At 44.6% G+C, this 23084-nt stretch overlaps 1 protein-coding gene across 3 annotated transcripts in view; it reads right to left on the bottom strand.

Moving 5' to 3' along the window:
• Positions 1-19268, bottom strand: part of PIGR (polymeric immunoglobulin receptor) — a 32541-nt gene extending 13273 nt beyond the window's left edge. Inside the window, exons 1-5 of one of the 3 annotated variants that reach the window (XM_069944439.1) lie at positions 19164-19244; positions 18955-19003; positions 7808-7902; positions 2456-2800; positions 1503-1826 (exon numbers count right to left, since the gene is read on the bottom strand). In XM_069944439.1, coding sequence (XP_069800540.1) covers positions 1503-1826; positions 2456-2800; positions 7808-7889 — 751 coding nt within the window. In that variant the 5' untranslated portion in view covers positions 7890-7902; positions 18955-19003; positions 19164-19244. Of the gene's footprint in view, positions 1-1502; positions 1827-2455; positions 2801-7807; positions 7903-15519; positions 15699-18954; positions 19004-19163 lie in introns of those variants that run through there. The other 2 variants (XM_069944438.1, XM_069944437.1) reach the window with 2 other exon arrangements.
• Positions 19269-23084: the final 3816 nt, after the last annotated feature.

Raw genomic sequence — 23084 nt, 5'->3', positions numbered from 1 at the left:
TCGGGAACCTGTGGTTTCACCCCATTACTATTTGTGCTCCCTATGTGTAATATATCTTAAAGGAGATGCTGGTGCCCTTACCCACCATCAGTTTACTGCTGGCTTGATCCAGTATGGATCCAAGGATGTTTTGTGTCTTTTCCCTTTAAACCTCACATCCCTCCCCCTTCACCCCCCCCCCCCCCACACACACACACACACACCTCCCCGCCGCCCCCTAAATAAAAGCACAATTTGCTATTTCAGAGCTCCTGCTTGCCTCTATTCCTCGGGCCGACAGAGAGGAGTAAACCAGCGCTATTAGCGCTTGTTTGCTTGCCGTTCCCTGCTCACTGCCACCGCCATTACACGTGGCAGCAGCGAGCGGGTGAGTCCGGGGGGGAGCTGGGAGTGGGCTGTCCTGGTGATCGCTGATCGTCCAGGCAGCCCAAAGGAAATAGCGGCGGTCTGCCGACGCCTGTCCTATTACACGGAGCGCCAGCAGCAGACCGCCGCTATATAAGTCATTTGTCTTTCAACATGTTGAAAGACAAACAACTTTAACGATCAGCCGACAAGAACGATGTTGGCTTATCGTTACCTCCTATTCCACGTGATGATTAATACGGCCGATTATCGTTCCGTGGAATAGGGCCTTTACTCTCTAACTCCCCCAACCCCCAATTCTTCGTTATTGTGATGCATTGTTTACCATTTGGGGCTGTGTATTTTCTATTTCCTCTAATGAAAACAGATTAGTTAAAAATGTGTGTGTGTGTCTATCTATCTATCTATCTATCTATCTCCTATCTATCTATCTATCTATCTATCTATCTCCTATCTATCTATCTATCGATCGATCAATCTATCATCTATCTATTTATCTATCTCCTATCTATCTATCTATCTATCTATCTATCTATCTATCTATCTTCTATCTATCTATCTATCTATCTATCTATCTATCGATCTATCATCTATCTATTTATCTATCTCCTATCTATCTATCTATCTATCTATCTATTGATCTATCATCTATCTATTTATCTATCTCCTATCTATCTATCTACTATCTATCTATCTATCTATCTATCTCCTATCTATCTATCTATCTATCTATCTATCTATCTATCTATCTATCATCTATCTATCTATCTCCTATCTATCTATCTATCTATCTCCTATCTATCTATCTATCTATCTATCTCCTATCTATCTCCTATCTATCTATCTATCTATCTATTTATCTATCTCCTATCTATCTATCTATCTATCTATTTATCTATCTCCTATCTATCTATCTATCTATCTATCTATCTCCTATCTATCTATCTCCTATCTATCATCTATCTATCTATCTCCTATCTATCTATCTATCTATCTATCTCCTATCTATCTATCTATCTATCTATCTCCTATCTATCTCCTATCTCCTATCTATCTATCTATCTCCTATCTATCTATCTATCTATCTATCTATTTATCTATCTCCTATCTATCTATCTATCTATCTATCTACTCACCTTGATTGATCCTCAAATCAAACTCATTATTGTCTCCTTCTTCTCCATAGTGACCCAAACCACACGAGAACATGCCGGAATCTTCATTTCGCAGTTGTATAATTTTGACTGTAAAACCTCCTTTCTCACTTTGCAGGAGGGTTCTTCCGAGGTAAGCGGGATCAACTGCTCCGGAACTGTCTAGAATGTTTTTGCAGCCATTTCTTTCTATTTTGCACAGATATTTCCTTTGTGTAGCATGTCCATCTCCAAATTCACAGTAGAAGCTCACTGCTCCCCTCAGCTGACCATAGACAAGTTTGGCCTCATTTGGAATGACAGAATCTAGCAAGGAAATATTTAAAGAAGCACATGGAATACTATTACAAATTCAGAAGAAATTAAATCATACCTCTAATGACCTTAAGGGGCAATTTAAATCATCTGGAGTCAAAAAAATTCAGAATTTACTTTTATTTAAAAATCTCCGGTCTTCCAGTACTTCTCAGCTGCTGTAAGTTCTGGAGGAAGTGGCTTATTTACTCCAGTCTGACGCAGTGCTCTCTGCTGCCACCTGTGTTCATGTCAGGAACTGTCCAGAGCAGCAGCAAATCTCCTTATAAAACCTCTCCTGCTCTGGACAGTTCCTGACATGGACAGAGGTGGCAGCAGAGAGCACTGTGTCAGACTGGAAAGAATACACCACTTCCTTGAATACTGGGGATTTTTAAACAGAAGTAAATTACAAATCTATATAACTTTCTATAACCAGTTGATTTGAAAGAAGTTTTTTTTGCCAGAGTACTCCTTTAAGTTGGTTAAATTACCAGAAATACAGAAAAAATAGTGCATGTGAAATGCTATAGTCCTTTTTTTTTACTCTTTGCAGCTCATTTTTGTATTTACTTGTAATAACGGGGAAATTTAAATATAACTTATTGGTAATAACTGGAAGGATTATGTGGCCTCATTACCTTCAGTGACAGCGACAGTAAATACAGCTTTCATCCTATCTGTATCTGTGCCCAAGCCACATATGTAAGTTCCTTCATCGGTTTTCCTTAAGTCAGACAATGTAATGACAATCAAGCCCTCAGCTGGATCATCTTGTATTGAGACCCGGTTGACATAGTTTGGATGCACGTAGCCATTTGTAGATGTGATTGTACTTTTACATTTTCCAGGCCATCCTTTTTCTTGACAGACATACTTGCGGCTATACTTATTGGCCTTAGTTACGGTTGAGTACGCACAAGTGACGCTTACTGACCCTTCCAATTTTCCAGTCACATGTCTTGGGCAGGCAATTGTATCAGATGCTGTACAAGAAAAATTCAACAAAAAATTACATGTTTTACAGTTAGAATTTACTGGAAATTCTTACTAAGCCCTTGTTGCCTCTTGTGTGCCCCCAGTCCTCCTAGTGTGTAAGCTCTTGTGTCCCCGCAGTCCTCCTAGGGTGTAATCTGTTGTGTCCCCCCCCCCCCCCAGTCCTCCTAGTCTGTAAGCTCCTGTGTCCCCCCAGTCCTACTAGTGTGTAAGCTCTTGTATCACCCAGTCCTCCTAGTGTGTAAGCTCCTGTATCCCCACCAGTCCTCCTAGTGTGTAAGCTCCAGTGTCCCCCCAGTCCTCCTAGTGTGTAAGCTCCTGTGTCCCCCCAGTCCTCCTAGTGTGTAAGCTCTTGTGTCCCCCCAGTCCTCCTAGTGTGTCAGCTCTTGTGTCCCCCCAGTCCTACTAGTGTGTCAGCTCTTGTGTCCCCCCAGTCCTCCTAGTGTGTCAGCTCTTGTGTCCCCCCAGTCCTCCTAGTGTATAAGCTCTTGTGTCACCCCCAGTCCTCCTAGTGTGTAAGCTCCTGTGTCCCCCAGTCCTCCTAGTGTGTAAGCTCCTGTATCCCCACCAGTCCTCCTAGTGTGTAAGCTCCTGTGTCCCCCCAATCCTCCTAGTGTGTAAGCTCCTGTGTCCCCCAGTCCTCCTAGTGTGTAAGCTCCTGTATCCCCACCAGTCCTCCTAGTGTGTAAGCTCCTGTGTCCCCCCAGTCCTCCTAGTGTATAAGCTCTTGTGTCACCCCCAGTCCTCCTAGTGTGTAAGCTCTTGTATCACCCAGTCCTCCTAGTGTGTAAGCTCCTGTATCCCCACCAGTCCTCCTAGTGTGTAAGCTCCTGTGTCCCCCAGTCCTCCTAGTGTGTAAGCTCCTGTGTCCCCCAGTCCTCCTAGTGTGTAAGCTCCTGTATCCCCACCAGTCCTCCTAGTGTGTAAGCTCCTGTGTCCCCCCAGTCCTCCTAGTGTGTAAGCTCCTGTGTCCCCCCAGTCCTCCTAGTGTGTAAGCTCCTGTGTCCCCCCAGTCCTCCTAGTGTGTAAGCTCCTGTGTCCCCCAGTCCTCCTAGTGTGTAAGCTCCTGTATCCCCACCAGTCCTCCTAGTGTGTAAGCTCCTGTGTCCCCCCCAGTCCTCCTAGTGTGTCAGCTCTTGTGTCCCCCCAGTCCTCCTAGTGTGTCAGCTCTTGTGTCCCCCCAGTCCTCCTAGTGTGTAAGCTTTTGTGTCACCCCCAGTCCTCCCCGTGTGTAAGCTTTTGTGTCACCCCCAGTCCTCCCCGTGTGTAAGATCCTGTGTCACCCCCAGTCCTCCTAGTGTGTAAGCTCTAGTGTCCCCCCAGTCCTCCTAGTGTGTAAGCTCCTATGCCCCCCCAGTCCTCCTAGTGTGTAAGCTCTTGTATCCCCCCCCCAGTCCTCCTAGTGTGTAAGCTCTTGTGCCCCCCCCCCCAGTCCTCCTAGTGTGTAAGCTCTTGTATCCCCCCAGTCCTCCTAGTGTGTAAGCTCTTGTATCCCCCCAGTCCTCCTAGTGTGTAAGCTCTTGTGCCCCCCAATCCCTCTAGTGTATAAGCTCTTGTGTCCCCACCAGTCCTCCTAGTGTGTAAGCTCTTGTGCCCCCCCCAGTCCTCCTAGTGTGTAAGCTCTTGTATCCCCCCGGTCCGCCTAGTGTGTAAGCTCTTGTGCCCCCCAGTCCTCCTAGCGTGTAAGCTCTTGTGCCCCCCCAGTCCTCCTAGTGTATAAGCTCTTGTGCCCCCCAGTCCTCCTAGTGTATAAGCTCTTGTGTCCCCACCAGTCCTCCTAGTGTGTAAGCTCTTGTGTCCCCCCCCCCCCCCAGTCCTTCTAGTCTATAGGCTCTTGCCAGCAGGTCTCTCACTCCCTTTGTACCTTTATTTATTTTAATTATTTTATCCTAGAACATGTAAATGTAACCCCTGTATTGTGTGTGTGTGTGTGTGTGTGTGTATATATATATATATATATATATATATATATATATATATATATAATATAATATTAAAAAAAAGGACTGCGGAATCAGTTGAGGATATACAAATAACTATTATTATAATATTATTTTTATTTTATTTTATTTTTTATTATTATTATTGTACAATTCATTTGGAATCTTATCAGACATTTCCTTTTTTCTACGTTTAATGGACTGCAAAAACCCAGTATGAACCCGGCCTAATTTACCGAAAAGGAAAAACTAGAATATTTCATTGATGTTGTTAATATATAGAATATGTTATAGGGTCCATTTATACAGAAAGATTATCTGACAGATTATCTGCCAAAGATTTGAAGCCAAAGCCAGAAACAGACTATAAACAGAGATCAGGTCATAAAGTAAAGCCTGAGATTTCTCCTCCTTTCAAATTCATTTTTGGCCTTGGCTTCAAATCTTTGGCAGATAATCTGTCAGATAATCTTTCTGTGTAAATGGACCCTAATGCTAAGTTTACACGAGGCGATTATTGGCCCGATCGTACGATTAACGATTTCGAAGTAACGATTTTTTTTTTATAACGATCAGCGTTTTGACTGTACGATATATCGTACGGAAAAATCGTTTTGCGGTTGCGCGCCCGCAGCCCGCCATACCCCCCCACCCCCGCTCAACCGCAGCCCCCTGCCCCACTCTGATCGCCACCCCCGCCTCTCTGATCGCCCCCCGGCCGCCGCTCTGATCGCCCCCCCCCCCCTCGCTTCGATCACCGCCGCCGCTTCGATCTCCCCCACCGCTGAGGCCAAGAGCATACGTTACCTGCTCCGCGCAGCAGGTCTTCGGACATCCCCGGCTCCCCTCTTCAGCGCATTGATTGGCTGAAGAGATGAGCCGGGAATTTCAAACAGCTCCTCTTCAGCCAATCAGTGCTCCTCTCCCAGCACTGATTGGCTGAAGGGGAGCCGTTTGAAATTCCCGACTCCCCTTTTCAGCCAATCAATGCAAGGCAGCACTAATTGGCTGAAGGGGAGCCGTTTGAAATTCCCGGCTCATCTCCTCAACCAATCAATGCGCTGAAGAGGGGAGCTGGGTATCTCGAAGACCTGCTGCACGGAGCAGGTAATGTATGCTCTTTGCCGCGGCGGTGGGGAGCCGGGGGGCGATCGAAGCGGCGCCGGGGAGGGGCGATCGGAACGGCGCCGGGTGGGGGTGGCGATCGGATCGGCGGTGGCGATCGGAGCGGCGAGGGTGGTGATCGAGCCGTCGCAGGGGGCTGCAGATGAGCAGGGGGCCGGGCTGCGAGCGGGGGGCTGGGCGGAGGGCGGGGCTGCCGGACTATCGCGCGACGACTGTTTACACAGAACGATCGGCTATTTTTTTTGCGAACTACGAACGACGATTTATGAACATGTTAAAAGATCTAAATGAACGATTTTTCGATCGTTCACCGCGTTTACACGTACGATTATCGTTCGAATTCAATCGTTATCGCGAAAATTCGCCTGATAATCTCTCCGTGTAAATTTAGCATAAGAGTACTTTTACACAGAGATTTTTCTGTCAGATTTTTTTAAGCCAAAGCCAAGAGCAGACTATAACAGAGAACAGGTCATAAAGGAAAGACTGAGATTTCTCCTCTTTTCAAATCCATTACTGGCTTTGGCTTCAAAAATCTGTCAGATAAATCTCTGTGTAAAGGCATAGACATAGATTAGGTTATGATCAAACATGAATTAATTAGTTCTATTTTGCCACAAATTTGCAATTTTTGCTGCGATTTTGACGGAATCGCAGCAAAAATATTGAGATTTTATTGTGAATTGCATAATGCCCGGCATAATAGGGCTAATTAAATGCGCGTTAAATTCTATGTATGAACAGAGCCTAATGTGCATTTATACGGAACGATTATCGTTTGAATTTTTGCAATAACTTACATCTTAAAAACGATCACAATAACGATTTTTCTAACGATATATTCATCTAAACGCTGATGCTTATAAAAACAAAATTGTTGCTTCAAAATCCGTTAAACGATCAATTGGGCGAATTATCGCTTCATGTAAACGGACCATACCTCATCCTGTCAAGTCCAATCAAATGAAGTTACCACAGGTGACTTCAATCAATAAAATCATCTCAAAGATGATGAAAACGGATGATTAAATATGAGACCCTCAGAGATCAATTTTAAGTGCACAGTGTCTGACTATGTCCATGCAAAAAATTTTTACATAATCAATATATTATAATTAATTTACTATTCAAAAAAATTTTTTAGCACTTCCATACGGTATAGCCTCATAACATTAAACTCAGTGGGAGATAGGCAAATTTTTATAACTTCTGCTTAGGCTGCTTTCAAAGGACAAAAATTGGTTGGAGGGGAATTAAGAGATTGAAATACCCCTTTAGGCTATGTTCACACTGCGTATGAGTCCGGCCGCATTTCGTACACCGCCGTACATGTGCGGCTGAAACTACGGGCGTGGAAAAAAACGACATACGGGCAGATTGCGAACATATGGGCGAACCGCGAACAAACGCCCATAGTACAGTTATGCTTCCCTAGCTTGATTCGAAGCGATCTGAAACAGGTCATTTACTTGGAAATCTTCGCCCAGCCCTGTAAACCACACAGAACCTTTTGGATCGAAAAATCAAGTTCAATTTGGCTGAAATAAGTACTCCGTACGGGACCACATGGAAATCCACGGCCGTGAGTTTCAACATTTCCGTCCTCAAACAATGGTCTTGTTCATTTTTCACGGCGCCGCATACGATCCGGCCGTAAGCTCAAACGTAGTGTGCACTGTGCGGGCGTATATCGTATACTTTCAAGCGAACGCATCAACCTCAAAACTACGTGCGTATATTCGTGGTTCGCACTTTTCCGGTTCCCAAATTTTTGGACTACCCCTTGGTGTTACCCTCTAGGACCTTGACCAACGATACCTTTACTTTGGTCTAATTGTCGAAGTGACTCTTAGTAGTTGCTTATCACGAGTCTGCACCGTGTCTACTTCCTCTTAGAACTTTCCCTTGGCTGGATCATTCTGGATGACTTACCAACATTCTGAATTAAGGCACAAGCTAGACCGAACAAGAAAACTGTAGGAGCCATTGTGGAAAGTGGTTGTTTCTTCTGCATCAGGTAATCACATCTGTAGCAAGAAGAATAAAACAGGTTGGTGACAGGTTGGTGTTTTCAATGGTGAATACATACATTCAACGAAATGACAGATACTCGCAGTAAACCTTGCATCCTGGACACGTGAGAGCATTACTGGGTGCATGCATGGGGATATTGCAGAAGTATTCACTCCGAAATGCAAACGCAAACATTTTACGAGAGGATCCCCACAGTATGTAATGCAGCATCTCATGGAACATGCTACGACTTTTTTTCAGTCTGATTTGTATAGAATCCATCATAAAAAGCATGATGAGAGGTAACCTGCCAGAGCAGCCATATTCTTGCATTGAGACCAGGAATTAGTGAGCAGTGGGGACCAGGGTACTGTCAGTGGGGACCAAGCACCGTCAGTGGTGACCAAGCACCATCAGTGGGGACCAGGCGCTGTCAGTGGGGACCAGGCACCGTCAGTGGGACCAAGCACCATCAGTGGGGACCAGGCACCGTCAGTGGTGACCAAGCACCGTCAGTGGGGACCAGGCACTGTCAGTGGGGACCAGGCACCGTCAGTGGTGACCAAGCACCGTCAGTGGGGACCAGGCACCCTCAGTGGGGACCAGGCACCGTCAGTGGTGACCAGGCACCGTCAGTGGGGACCAAGCACCGTCAGTGGGGACCAGGCACCATTAGTGGGGACCAGGCACCATTAGTATGGTGGCTAAATAACCTGCTTAAAAGATGGGATCAGCTGAAGAACGAGCAATTTCTTGTTCATTGGCCGATCCTTGGCTCTTTTTACTTTGGCTGATTATCGCCAGTTTCAGCCCTTATCAAATTGATTGTTTTCTCTTTTATGTCATCTAATCTCTCAAAATGCATCACACTGGTGACAAAAAAAGAACTGCGGCAGAGGTGGGACTTCAGTGACTGAGTGGGTATAAAAACATCACGTCTCAAGCCGCTTTATACACCAGGAAGTGGCCGGAGACCAGAGACTGGAGCAGTACGATGCAGGACCCAGCGCCAAAACGCGGAGGGGGGGGGGTGAGTGGATGTCGCTGCTTTTACCCACCCCCTTTGTGGCCATAGTTAAAAAAGCCTTCCTGCCCGCAGTACCCCTTTAAGGGGATAAAATATGCTAATTATCTCCCCTGAAAAAAGTAGAAAATAACCTCTTACTCTAAAAGGCAACCATACACCTTCCACAGATGTCGGCCAACAACAGCTATCTCTCCCTAACTCTCCCATACACATGAATGTGGCACAGAGGGTAAGCCACTCCCAGGCAGCTTATCTCTCTAAAAACAAAAGGGTCTGGCAGTTGTAATATATCATACACCACCTTTCTCTTCCCTGACATCAGGGAGAGCCAGGAGGTCCCCATACATCTAAAGGCCGTATTCCACGGGCCGACAGTAAGGCGCAAACGAGAGCTGTCAGCGCTTGTTTGCTCCTCGTTACCCGCTCGCTGCTGCCGCTACTCCACACGGCAGCAGCAAGTGGGTGAGTGTAGGGAGGGCCAGGGGGAGCTGCGGGGCGGCTGCCTGGGTGATAGCTGATCGTCCGGGCAGCCTATAGAGGATATAGCGTCGGTCTGCTCCCGACGCTCCTGTTCCGCAGAGTGATAGCAGCAGATTGTTGCTATATAAGTCGTTTGTTTTTCAACATGTTGAAAGACAAACGACTTTATCGATCAACCAACATGAACTATTACTATTACGGCTGCGCCACCAAAGCGCGGGAACCGCCAGGCACCATAGACTTTGCTGCCGCTCACTCTTATTGGCCAGCCGAGCTCGCTGACGTCACAGTTGCTGGGCAGATTAGAGAACCGAGCTCCCTGCCCTCTCGCTCCTCTTTCCTCTTCCAGAAAAGCCCGCCAGTGCGCAGCAAGATGGCGAGCTACGCAGGGCACCTGTCTGCGGCCACAGCGCCTGTGATGCCTGAGCTACCTGAGAGCTTGCCTCCTCTTGATCCCGCATGTCTGCTAGTGCCGCTACCCTCCGACAGCGACACTAGTTGGGGCTCCACACCATCAAACAGCGAAAGTCTCAGTCGGGCTTCCACCCCGGCTCCTGCCGATCCTGACGAAGGGCCTGTCTCCGATGCCAGTGTCTCACCGGGACCCGATTGCTCCGGTGCTCCCGAGTTCGTCTTCTCCCCCGGAGAGTGATCTGATCGTAGGTGGACCAACTTCTCTGCCCCCGTTGGTACATCCCCAGGTGGTACATCCTCTTTAAAGGGAACCTCCCCCCCCCCCCCGTGCCGGGGTGACAGGCTCCCGACACCCCGCTACAGCCCCCTATACTCACCTGATCCCGCCCGGTCCCACTTCTGGATCCAGTCGGGTCACGGAGATATCAGCCGCTGCAGCCCGGCGCACGCGCTGAGAGATGAGTCCAATGCTTATAGAGAATGACAGGAGAGTCCAGCGCTCCGTCATTCTCTATGAGCGTTGGACTCATCTCTCAGCGCGCGCCGGGCTGCAGCGGCTGATATCTCCGTGACCCGACCGGATACAGAAGCGGGACCCGGCAGGATCAGGTGAGTATAGGGGGCTGTAGCGGGGGGTCGGGAGCCTGTCACCCCGGCACGGGGGGTGACAGGTTCCCTTTAAGTACAGGTTTCCATACTAATAGTGACCACTAGATGGTGATGTTGTATTAACATCTACCTCATTTAATATTACTCACATACTTTGACGAGGCTGAAGTTGGTTTCTTATTCAGCAGTTTCTTATTCAGAGGATTTTTCTTTTTCCTGTTTTAGCCATTATTCTTACATAAAATTGATAACATTCATTACCTGCCCATAACTGAGGGGCCCTGAGGGGATTGGTGATAACAATGGCCAAAAAGACCCCACGGTTGGCGTAAAAATAGGCATCAAAGTAAAAACACAAAATTATGATTTAAAAATAAAATTGACTTCGGGCCACTGATCTCACACTGATAATACACAGAAAGGGATGCCCCGCATCATACCCAAGAGAGTCCAGCCTGGCCCAAAGTGGTTCTGGCTATAAAAACTGGCATCAAAGTGGGCACATAGGCATTTTTTCCTATTTTGAATAAGTAACAGGTGTTTTCAAAGGGTTAAATGAGTTCGGGCCACTGATCTTACACTGATAATACACAGAGAGGGGCCCCGCATCACACTGATAGGAGTAGCTCCAGTGCTCCTAAGGGTCTAACTATACAGTGGAGCAAATGCCAAACTGCACCACAACGGCATTGAGGATGAAGATAAGAGACATCACTTCATCCATGGCGTTTCCGCTGCAATAGGGACATATCAGCAGGTTACATTACTCTCACCTCCAGAGAGTTCCCCTTTAAGGCCAGTTCACACAGATTGTTTGAGCAGAGAGACGCGGAGAACGGAGGCACGCGATCCCTCCCATAGACAGACTGTATATCAGGCGGGATTCAGCAGCGGAGAGTTCCGACTCCGAATTGCGCCAATTTTACTCTGTGTTAACTGGCCTTAAAGGGGAACTCTCTGGAGGTGAGAGTAATTTAACCTGCTGATATGTCCCTATTGCAGCGGAAACGCCATGGATGAAGTGATGTCTCTTATCTTCATCCTCGATGCCGTTGTGGTGCAGTTTGGCATTTGCTCCACTGTATAGTTAGACCCTTAGGAGCACTGGAGCTACTCTCTGTGTAGTATCACTGTGATGCGGGGCCCCTCTCTGTGTATTATCAGTGTGATGCGGGGCCCCTCTCTGTGTATTATCAGTGTAAGATCAGTGGCCCGAACTCATTTAACCCTTTGAAAACACCTGTTACTTATTCAAAATAGGACAAAAATGCCCATCTGCCCACTTTGATGCCAGTTTTTATACCCAGAACCACTTTGGGCCAGGCTGGACTCTCTTGGGTATGATGCGGGGCATCCCTCTCTGTGTATTATCAGTGTGAGATCAGTGGCCCGAACTCATTTAACCCTTTGAAAACAACTGTTACTTATTCAAAATAGGAAAAAATGCCTATGTGCCCACTTTGATGCCAGTTTTTATAGCCAGAACCACTTTGGGCCAGGCTGGACTCTTTTGGGTATGATGCGGGCATCCCTCTCTGTGTATTTTCAGTGTGAGATCTGTGGCCCGAAGTCAATTTTAATTTTATATCATAATTTTGTGTTTTCACTTTGATGCCCATTTTTATGCCAACCTTGGGGTCCTTTTGGCCATTTTTATCATCAGTCCCCTCAGGGCCCCTCAGTTATGGGCAGGTAATGAATGTTATCAATTTTCTGTAAGAATAATGGCTAAAACAGGAAAAAGTCCTTTGAATAAGAAACTGCTGAATAAGAAACCAACTTCAGCCTCGTCATACTTTGTTTGTTACTTACCACACTGATATCTTCCTCCCCGCTTGGTTTTGACCTCTGTGTTTTTATCCCATATTCCATTCTGTGTAATTTTATAAATTCATATTCCCAAATAAAGACTTTTGTTATATTTCTATGTGTGCAATTTCTTTTGTTGTTTTTTGGTTTATGTGTTGCACTATAGGACATTTTTGGCAGGACTTTTGTTGGGGGCAGGGCCGGCAATGCGGCCGCACAGGGCGCTGTGCACTCCCAGCAGGAGGGGGCGCCACCTACGTCCCCCTGAGCCCATAAATCCGTCCCTGCCTCTGCACAGCAGCCTGGCTGAGAGACAGCAAGGAAGAAGCCCTTCTCCCCCGGACATGTGACTGCAGCCTGGCCCCATCCCCCGCCCCCCACAGCGTCTCCCAGCTCACAGATGCCCATAACCCCGCCCCCTCTCCCCATGGAGACACCAGCAGTGTGATCCTCCGCTCTACCTCCTCATGGGCAGAGACATCCTCCACTGATCCTTCTGTGTGACTGTGAGTATATATGTCTGTCTCTGTCTGTGTGTATGTCTGTGTGTTAGTGGAGTTTGTGTGTGCTCTGTGTGTGTTAGGGCTCTGTATGGTAGGACAACTCCCAGCATGCCCCTGTGTGGTAGGACAACAACTCCCAGCATGCTCCTGTGGGGGCTGTGTGTGGTAGGACAACAATTCCCAGCATGCTCCTGTGTGGCTGTGTGTGGTAGGACAACAACTCCCAGCATGCTCTGTGTGGTAGGACAACAACTCCCAGCATGCTCCTGTGTGGCTGTGTGTGGTAGGACAACAACTCCCAGCATGCTCCTGTGTGGCTGTGTGTGGTAGGACAACAACTCCCAGCATACTCCTGTGTGGCTGTGTGTGTGTGGGGGGGGGGGGGTAGGAAAACAACTCCCAGCATGCTCCTGTGTGTGTGGTAGGACAACAACTCCCAGCATGCTCCTGTGTGTCTGTATGTGGAATACAACTCCCAGCATGCTCCCGTGTGGCTGTGTGTGGACAACTACAACTCCCAGCATGCTCCTGTGTGGCTGTGTGTGGAATACAACAACTCCCAGCATGCTCCTGTGCGGCTGTGTGTGGATAACAACAACAACTCCCAGCATGCTCCTGTGTGGTGTGTATGTGTATATGTGACTGTATGTGTGTCTGTGTTTGCAGGATATATATACTCTGTGTCTGTATGTGTCTGTGTAAACAGTATATACACTGAATGTCTGTATGTGTCTGTGTAAGCAGTATATACACTGAATGTCTGTATGTGTCTGTGTAAGCAGTATATACACTGAATGTCTGTATGTGTCTGTGTAAGCAGTATATACACTGTGGGAGAGATTTATCTTATTAACATGGTGTAAAGTGAAACTGGCTCAGTCGCCCCTAGCAACCAAAGAGTCTGTGAGGAATGAAGGTGGAATCTGATTGGTTGCTGGGGGCGACTGAGCCAGCTTCACTTTACACCATGTTTGATAAATCTCCCCCTGTGTGTCTGTATGTGTATATCTATCTGTGTAAGCAGTATATACAGTGTGTGTCTCCAAGAGATAGGCTTGGGATGGGCTACAATCAGCCGAAAGAATATTCTGTACAGGGCTCCATCTACCCTAAGGCCGGCCCTGGTTGGGGGTGTCTCTTGGACCAAGCCAAGCCTTGGAGTAATGTAGGATGTCAGAGGGAGATGTAAAAGTAGTAAAAAAAAACAGCACTGCACTGATAGCGGTGGTCGGGATCCTAGGCAACCGCTGTCCACAGGACAGTGAGACAGAAGGGCCAAAGGGGCCAGAAGGGCAATTTTGCTAAAGCAATGCTTTCTTATGCATTAGGTGACGGGAATACCCCTTTAATGAATAAACAATGCAATGAAAAAAACAAAGTCAGTGACCCAAATATTTGCCCATCAGGAAACATCCCCGGGATTAATAAAAATGTCATGAATAGAAGAAGGTTGTGAAATCTGAGCCAAGTTAACAAAGCAAATAAGTTGTCTTGCAGTAATTTGCTTGTTGGGTAATTCCCGGGAACACGTTATTTCCTTGTACAATGTCCAAGTAATAACACCTCATCCTTTTTATTACTGCTCGCTCCAGACTAAGGTCCTGCCAGGGTCCGATATGGGCCATAGATTACATAGATATTTATTCAGCCCAGATGAATGTGGCATTTCCTTGCTTTTTCGATCAATGTGTAAAAATACAGATGTCTGATAGGAATTCTCTTGATACCTGCCAAATTCCCACCTGACAAGTTCGGTTACACTCTCATAATCTCGTAACAAGGATTTAATGGGGCCCCATAGCAGTTGCGTGGTCTGCCTCCATGGTAGCTATGCCACTGCTCTCACACATCTACCTGTCTGTCTGTACATATGTATCTATATTATAGCAGACAAAGGTTATTGTGAAAGAACACTATGCATTGCCGTCTGTCACTTATAGGTTAACATGGTGTCTATTTTATAGATATCTTAGCAGAGAACAAAGTACAGGCACTACTTCTCAGGCACTAAATAGGTGGTGGGGTGAGGTTGCATACAACAAAATCAAACCACGGGGTGCTTCTTGTGATATAAGAAAAGTTCATAGATAAATCCTGTGCGGAGAAAAAAGTTGAAAGGGCACTCACCGTGTTGATGTGTAAACTTTATTTCATCAGTGTCTGATGAAGTGCGCATGGTGTCAGAAAGTTATACAGATTTGTCATCTACTTCTGTTTAAAAATCTCCAGTCTTCCAGTACTTATGAGCTGCTGCATGTCCTGCAGGAAGTGGTGTATTCTCTCCAGTCTGACACAGTGCTCTCTGCTGCCACCTCTGTCCATGTCAGGAACTGTCCAGAGCAGGAGAGGTTTTCTATGAGGATTTGCTGCTGTTCTGGACGGTTCCTGACATAGACAGAGGTGGCAGCAGAGAGCCCTGTGTCAGACTGGAGAGAATACACCACTTCCTGCAGGACATACAGCAGCTCATAAGTACTAGAAGACTGGAGACTTTTAAATAGAAGTAAATAAAAAATCTATATAACTTTTTGGCATTTGATTTGAAAGAAAAAATATCCAGAGTACCCCTTTAAGTTATCCTCTCTACCATGCCATTGGTGCATACAGGGAGGAAGACACTAGAAAGTGCTTCATGTTTCCCTGCAGTAATTTTATCCCAAAAATGAATCAAACATTACAACATGAGATGACAGTTACATATTGCTCAAATATAAAATACGCAAGATATATCCCTTTAACTTGCAGATATGAGGCAAAGTCCATAGAACAGAAAGGTTTTGTAATCTTACTTGGTGTCTTGTAACCCACTTTTACTATGTTTAATGGCCTCATTGTAGCCGAGTCGAGGACTTTCATGTTCCGCCACATACTCCATCATTCCAGTCCATGAGAATAATCATTTATATTTGCATTGGCAGAATGTCCGTCCTTCCTGGTTACACCGGTACTCATGGCAATGATTATGTTTGCAGCCAAAAAGACTAAAACAAACGGTGCTGGTGTGATCACTGCCATACCTGTTCTGCAGCTCCAGCACAGTCCTATCTTTTCACTCCTATTTACTCTGCTGACATGGAAATTGCCGAACATTAACCTTGATAAGTTGGAGTAGTAAGATTGTGATAAGAAACCGATTTCTTGAGAATAAGAGGATTCCAATCTCTCACTACTGACATCTAATATGCTTGTATACAGGTCGTTTCTTGCACGTACGCCATCACAATATCACACAATAATACACTCGTATACACCCTCAATAGATCTTGCCTGAGCTATTTTTAACAGCATTTATTGACATGCTTTACAGCAAGACTGTGTCCCCTTGAGATGAATGTGAGACATTACTGAGCGCGCTCTGTGACCTGTGAAGAGGTCATTCCACAGGGAGCTGCTATTGTCTCCTCTATCTACTGGTGTCACATGATGCTGCAATGCTGTACAGATCGCTTTACAGCAGCCTCCTCTTATCACCACAGACATAACAGGAAGTCTCATCTTAGTTTTAGCCCCAGTGGTGAGAATGAAAACTGCAAGATATCACGATAACATAAAAACATTATTTATACAATAAGTCATTTTCTGATGACACATTCCCTTTAAACTGTCTCATACACATGGCTAGTGGAGTCAGCCCTCTCTACCTTGATATCAGCTGTCACGGGAGAGTCAACTGTCAGGCTACTGAGTCCCAGTCCCCTCTTCCCGCCTCAGTCTGGGACTGTAATCAGTTCCTTGCTCTGCCTTTTATGTACAAGCTGCGGGCACTTCAGGCCTACAATCTTTGAGCAGGAGGGACATAGGTCTATCAGGCAAATAATATGAGGTCATCATGGCTGCGGCCCTGTACTGGTCACAGGGGAACATTATTAATACAGACACACAGGGGAACATTATTAATACAGACACACAGGGGAACATTATTAGTACAGGGACACAGGGGGACATTATTAGTACAGGGACACAGGGGGACATTATTAGTACAGAGACACAGGGGGACATTATTAGTACAGAGACACAGGGGAACATTATTAGTACAGGAACACAGGAGGACATTATTAGTACAGAGACACAGGGGGACGTTATTAGTACAGGGACACAGGGGAACATTATTAGTACAGGGACACAGGAGGACATTATTAGTACAGGAACACAGGAGGACATTATTAGTACAGAAACACAGGGGGACATTATTAGTACAGGGACACAGGGGGACATTTTTAGTACAGGGACACAGGGGGACATTATTAGTACAGGGACATAGGGGTACATTAATACTATATGGGGCACAGGGGGACATTATTATTATTAAAGAAACATTAAAGGTTACATGGGGACACTATTACTATGGTGATCTATGGGGACATTATGATTGTATAAAGGCACAGGGTGCACTATTATAATATGGAGGCACAGGGGACATTATCACTGTATGGAGGCACAGTGGGCAATATTAATGTATGGGGTCATGTAGGCCATTTTTACTTTATAGCTACACAGGGGGCACTATTACTATATGGAGACACAGATTCACCACAATACTAAATCTGTCATTTATTTTATTTATTTGTTTTTACATATTTTTATTTGTAAAATGGAAGTGCTTTTAACATTTCTTGAAAAGTTTTTGGGGGGCTTTGTAATTTAAAAAAAAACGTAATTTTTTTTTTTACACATTTTATGTCCCCCTTTGTATTTTTGCATTTAATTTAGTAAATTCTATGGTTATCATTATTTTTTTTTTTTGCATTTGCACTTTGCATAGGAGAGGGGGGAGCTTTGGTATATCCATTAACATACTGACAGTGATGTGGGCTCTGATATAAAGACTTACACTGGGCGGCTCTCTGGTGGGATATGTGTGTATTATCACCCATCTGCCTGTGTTGGTGTCACCCCTCTTGGGTTTTTTTTAAAGTGTTTTTATTGTCTAGTGGTCTTTTGTAATTTTGCTGTTTGGAAGATTTTTGTGACTTCCATAAAATATATTTCTTTTTCTGGAAACATTTGTGAGATTATTGATTCAGGGTGCTCCTTTATATGTTTTCCTTTGAGACAGACTCTAGTAACAAGTTGGTGATCGGACAGCACAGATGTATACAAGAGACCTCTGTCTGTCAGGGAAACCGACCATAACCCCATAGAAGCCCTTATGGTTAAATACATAGGTGCAGGAGCAGACTACCTTCAGTTTAACCCCTTATGTACTGCAGTGTGTAAGTGACCCAAAGTTCAGAAGACAATAAGATATCTGCTTTACTGCTGGTGCACTGATAACCCCTGAGCTATGCACATTTTCCTACTTGACAGGTGAAGAACAGAGGTCAGCGGTTATCAGAGCACTGAAGCAGAGATCTCTTTGCTTTCTGCATGCTAACTCTTTTTTTGTGTTGCAGCATGTAAGTGAACACTAGGTCACTTACACACTGGAGTACATAAGGGGTTAAGCAGAAGGACACAGGGCGACTTTTACCTTCTCTCCCGGGGCCCCCCTGCTGCACGGGCCCCATAGCAGCTGCCTACCCTGCCTCTATGGTAGCTACGCCACTGCCTTGCAGTCATGTTGTGGGGCTTTCTGATTGGTCGCAGGAGCCCCCCCTGTCAATGATGCTGCGATTGTTATGGATCCACTTTAAGGAGATAATAGCAGACATCAGCATGATCACTGGTGTCCATCACTTACTGTGTGCTGGGAATTGTAATATCCAAATTATAAATTGATTCTTTTGATTCCTATGTGAACGTTTTCTAAAACTGCAGCATATTCCACATTTTCCCACATTCTCAGATCTTGCCTCAGACTGTATAGTGGATTATTCTCATTGCACTGAATAAATACTATTATATTTTACCAAAATTCACAGGCTTGCTATGAATTGTAATTTCTGAAATATTCTACAATACGGTCACTTATTGTACATGTGTTCGGAACAAGTACCCCTCCAAAAAAATGCAAATCATAGTGTGACCTGGTTGATATTCCCAGTGTAATATGACACATCTCTGTATACAGTAACATACTTTATGTTTTTCCATGCTGAAAAAAGCACCAAAAAAAACATGTGGCCTTGAGGTAAATTCACACTCAGCAGATTAGTTGCTGATATGTCTGCGGCCGTCCCATTTATGTGAATGGGGCCTTCAGAAATCCATGCACAAGCTGCTAGAACAAATGATTACTGATACTGCAGCCTGTAAATCTATACCTATAAGTATAGGCTACTTACGGACAATGCAGTTTTTGCCTGTATGTGAAACCACCCGCAAGAATAAATTCTAGAAAAAAACACAATGCCAGGGACAACATATGGTAATAATGTAAAAAAAAGAAAGTGAAAAGTACATAAAGAATGACACTAACAGGGAATCCAAAGCTATATATATATCATATGATGATGAATGCATAATAATCCCTCAAAGACGCAGATTTACTTACAAGGGACCCTTGTTTTCTGTTTCCCCAGAAGATCAGAGATTATTCCTCTCCTCCTATCTCTGCACCCTGCACTCTTCTGGCTTCTCTATAAAGTGAAAGTGCATTAAGTCCTTCTCTTGTCTTAAGTGTGCCCAGGTACGCCCTCCTCATGATGCCACTCACAGGTATAACAAAGACCAACGACTTTCTCTGCCCTTCACCCAACTCCACAATTGTTTAAAAATTCCTGGTTTATAATATAAGGAACACTGGAGACAGGTATGCCATTCGACATAAAGTTGGTCAGTACTTATATGGTTAAAAAAAAACCTCCCTGGATAAATCCCTGGATCAGCGTCCTATCATCCTATGTAATCTAGTGCACATAACTTGTCATATTATATTTATAGAGACAAGCATCCAGGCCTCCCCTGTACTTTCATAATAAATTAACCATGGCACCATTATGTGGCAGAGAGTCCCATAGTCTCACTACTCTTACAGTAAAGAATAGAGTTCGGTAGTGTCACTGCTCTTACAGAACAGAATATAGAAGGTTCCATAGTGTCACTGCTCTTACAGTAAAGAAGATACAGAGTTCCATAGTGTCACTGCTCTTACACTAAAGAATATAGAGGATTCCATAGTCTCACTGCTCTTACACTAAAGAATATAGAGGATTCCATAGTCTCACTGCTCTTACACTAAAGAATATAGAGACTTCAATAATCTCACTGCTCTTACAGTATAGAATTAACATCTGTGCTTGTGGTGAAACCTTCTTTCCTCTATGCGTAGAGGATGTCCACTTGTCATGGTTACCGGCCTAGGTGTAAGGTGATCACCACAAAGATCTCTGTACTGTCCAGTCATATATTTGTAAATTGTGATCAGATCGCCCCTAAGACATCTGTTTTTCTAAAATAAATAACCCCAAGCTTGATAATCTGTCTTGCTCCTGAAACCCACCCATTCCCTTAAAGACCTTGGTCAACTCCTCTGCACCTGCTCCAGTTCAGCTGTGTCCTTTTTTACCCAATGTTTTATTTTTAGCAGATATCTGTACTTATTATTTCTATTGCCTTACCTTACATTATCCACATTAAACTTAATTTGCCATTTATCTGCCCAAGCCTCCAGCTTCTCTAAATCTCTTTCTGTAATATATTATCCTCCTCTGTGGTGATTACTTCACCCAGTTTACTGTAATCAGCAAAATGGAGATTCTACTCTGTAGCCCCTCAAGGTCGTTAATAAAAATATTAAATAGAAATGGCCCCAATACGGAACCCTGGGGTACCCCCCTTGTAACCAATCCCAGCATCCTCATTTTATAGACCAACCTTTCTGGTCTCAGAAAAGATCATCCCAGTACCTAGCTGGGGTGTCCAGAGCAGGTATTTTACACTTTTTGGGGACATTTATTGCCGTGATCAGCCGCCTGGGTCCGGACGATGACGGCGATTGGGACGTGGCACCGTGGCCACCATTACTTTTAACAGTAATGGTGGTCGGTGCTGTCTCAGACAGCACCGACCGCCATTGCCTTCCGGGTCACCAGGTCACCAATGACCCGGAAAGCTGAAGATCGTTGTTATTGGCTGTTCTGAACTAATCAGCCAATAGCAGCGATCGGGGGGGGGGGGGGTTAACAGGGAGAGATGGCCTATGTATATAGCAGGCCATCATTACCTGATCGCTGTGTGGGTACACACAGCGATCAGGTAAATCAGGGTTCAAAGGGGCTAAAGAGGGCTAATAAGGCACGGGCTGTGGGAGGCGTACATTTACGCCCACGGTCGTTAGGGGTTATGTGTCATGTGTAATGTTGTCATGTGGTGATATGATTCCTGATTATGTAAGCCACACATGCTATGAAGCAATGCTCCCCATCTTCACAACATTGGGGTTTGTACTTTATATTCTAACTTTATGTTATATTATTGTGTTATTATGTTATAAAAAGTTAATAGTTACTATAAAAAGACAAAGATTTATTTTGGTGTGGTATTTTTAATTACATTAACTCCAGAATATATAGCAATTGTGATCCTGATCACTTTCCCTGACAGATGGGGCTATAATAAGTCTGTTGTGTCGGATCGGTGATCTCATACAGTCTGCCTCCTCAGGCAGACTCTATGAGAAGAGCGCAGATAAAACTGATCAGTATATGTAATCTAATGTTTGCCTTTATAAGTCCCCTAGGGGAAAACAAAGTGTAAATGGAAAAAAAAACCTCCCCCAATAAATATTAACGGGGTAGTGCGGCATTTAACATTTATTAACTATGCTCAGCCAATCGCGGCTGAGCAGCTGATGACGCGGCAGAGGGGGGGGGGGCGGCATGAGGGAGGGCTGGAGCGGTCGACCTAAGACGGCGGCCTGGGTCGACAGCAATTGAGTAAGTATAATGCACCACGCTTCCGGGGTGAGGGGAACACAGGGAAAGGGGCCATTCACTTAAATAACACACATTACAAAGTTGTATAACTTATTATAATGTGTGTTATATAGTGAAAATGTTAAACGCCTACCCCTATGCCTTACTACCTCTTTAAATCACCCCTTTTTCCATTATACAAATAAAAATATGTAAAAATAACTTTAAATAAACATTTGATATCAAAGTGCGCATGGTTTCCGCATGGTGAGCAGGGTAAACAAAAAGAGGGGAAATAATAAAACAGGAACTTTTACACCAATATGATTGAAATAAAAACTAGAGATCATGGTGAAAAAAATTAGCCCAACCCTGTAGGTGAAAAAATAAAAGCATTATGGCTCTTAGGCTGGGTTCACACTGCGTGTTTAAAATCCATTTTTTGCATTTGTGTGCATGTGTTTTGATTCGCTTTTCCATTGACTTACGTTATATAAAAAAAAAAAAAAAAAAACGGATCAAAATGCATACTTTTTTTAGCGTACACAAAAACATGGTTGACCACATTTTTGTGTACGTAAAAAAGAAAAGGATGCTTGTTAATCAGTTTTTTTAAATCTTTTTTTATAATGGAAGTCAACTGAAAAATGGATCAAAATAGATGCACACAAATGCATTGTTTTTTTCATCTGTTTTTGGCACAAAACGGATAAAAAAAAACGATTGAAAAAACACAGTGTGAACCCAGCACGGAGCAAAAGTGGTGGAATTCTGCATCGGATTCCTTCGCCGCAGAATCCCGCCAGCCTCCCTGTCATAATGACAGTCCACGGGAGGCTTGCGCACCTCCTCTCTCCGTGCTGAAGGATTAACATGTCCATTCTTCAGCACGGAGAGAGGAGGCACGCGAGCCCCCATAGACTCCCATAATGACAGGGAGGCTCCATGTGTACGGAGCCTTAGAAGGCGAGAAGGAACATTGCTTCAGTGTGACCTGGACGTCCGAGTATCAATGATCTTTGGTCATGAAGGGGTTAATGATGTCAGTATATATTTTCACCTGGTTTTTGGGCAGACTACATGTGATACAGAAGTGATCGCAGCATGCAGAAACTTCTGCTTTCTAATATAGTACTTTGCTAGTGATTATGCTGACAAGACTAGGAGAACTTTCTAGAAAACAATAAAAAAAAAAAAAAACAAAACATGCTGCATGGTAGTTATAGACACAGTAATGTATGGCAGCCATTAACCTCTTGAAGACCAAGCCCATCAATGCAATGTTCCTCCTCGCCTTCTAAGAGCCATAGCGCTTTTATTTTTCTACCTACAGGGCTGCTTGGGGGGTAATTTTTTGCGCCATAATCTCTAGTTTTTAATATCATATTGGAACAGAAAAATTTTGATTGCTTTTTATAAATTTTTTTACTAATATATAATTTAATATATATTGTTCCGTGTGGGAACAATAATGTTATATTTTTATAAATCGGACTATTCCGCACGCTATGATAAATAACATGTTTAGTTTATTTTATTTTTTTGTATTTTTATAATGG

This window comes from Dendropsophus ebraccatus, chromosome 11 (genome assembly GCF_027789765.1).
Source record: "Dendropsophus ebraccatus isolate aDenEbr1 chromosome 11, aDenEbr1.pat, whole genome shotgun sequence".
NCBI lineage: Eukaryota > Metazoa > Chordata > Amphibia > Anura > Hylidae > Dendropsophus > Dendropsophus ebraccatus.
The sequence above is the reverse complement of the archived record's forward strand: the minus strand, read 5'-3'. Positions and strand labels throughout refer to the sequence as shown.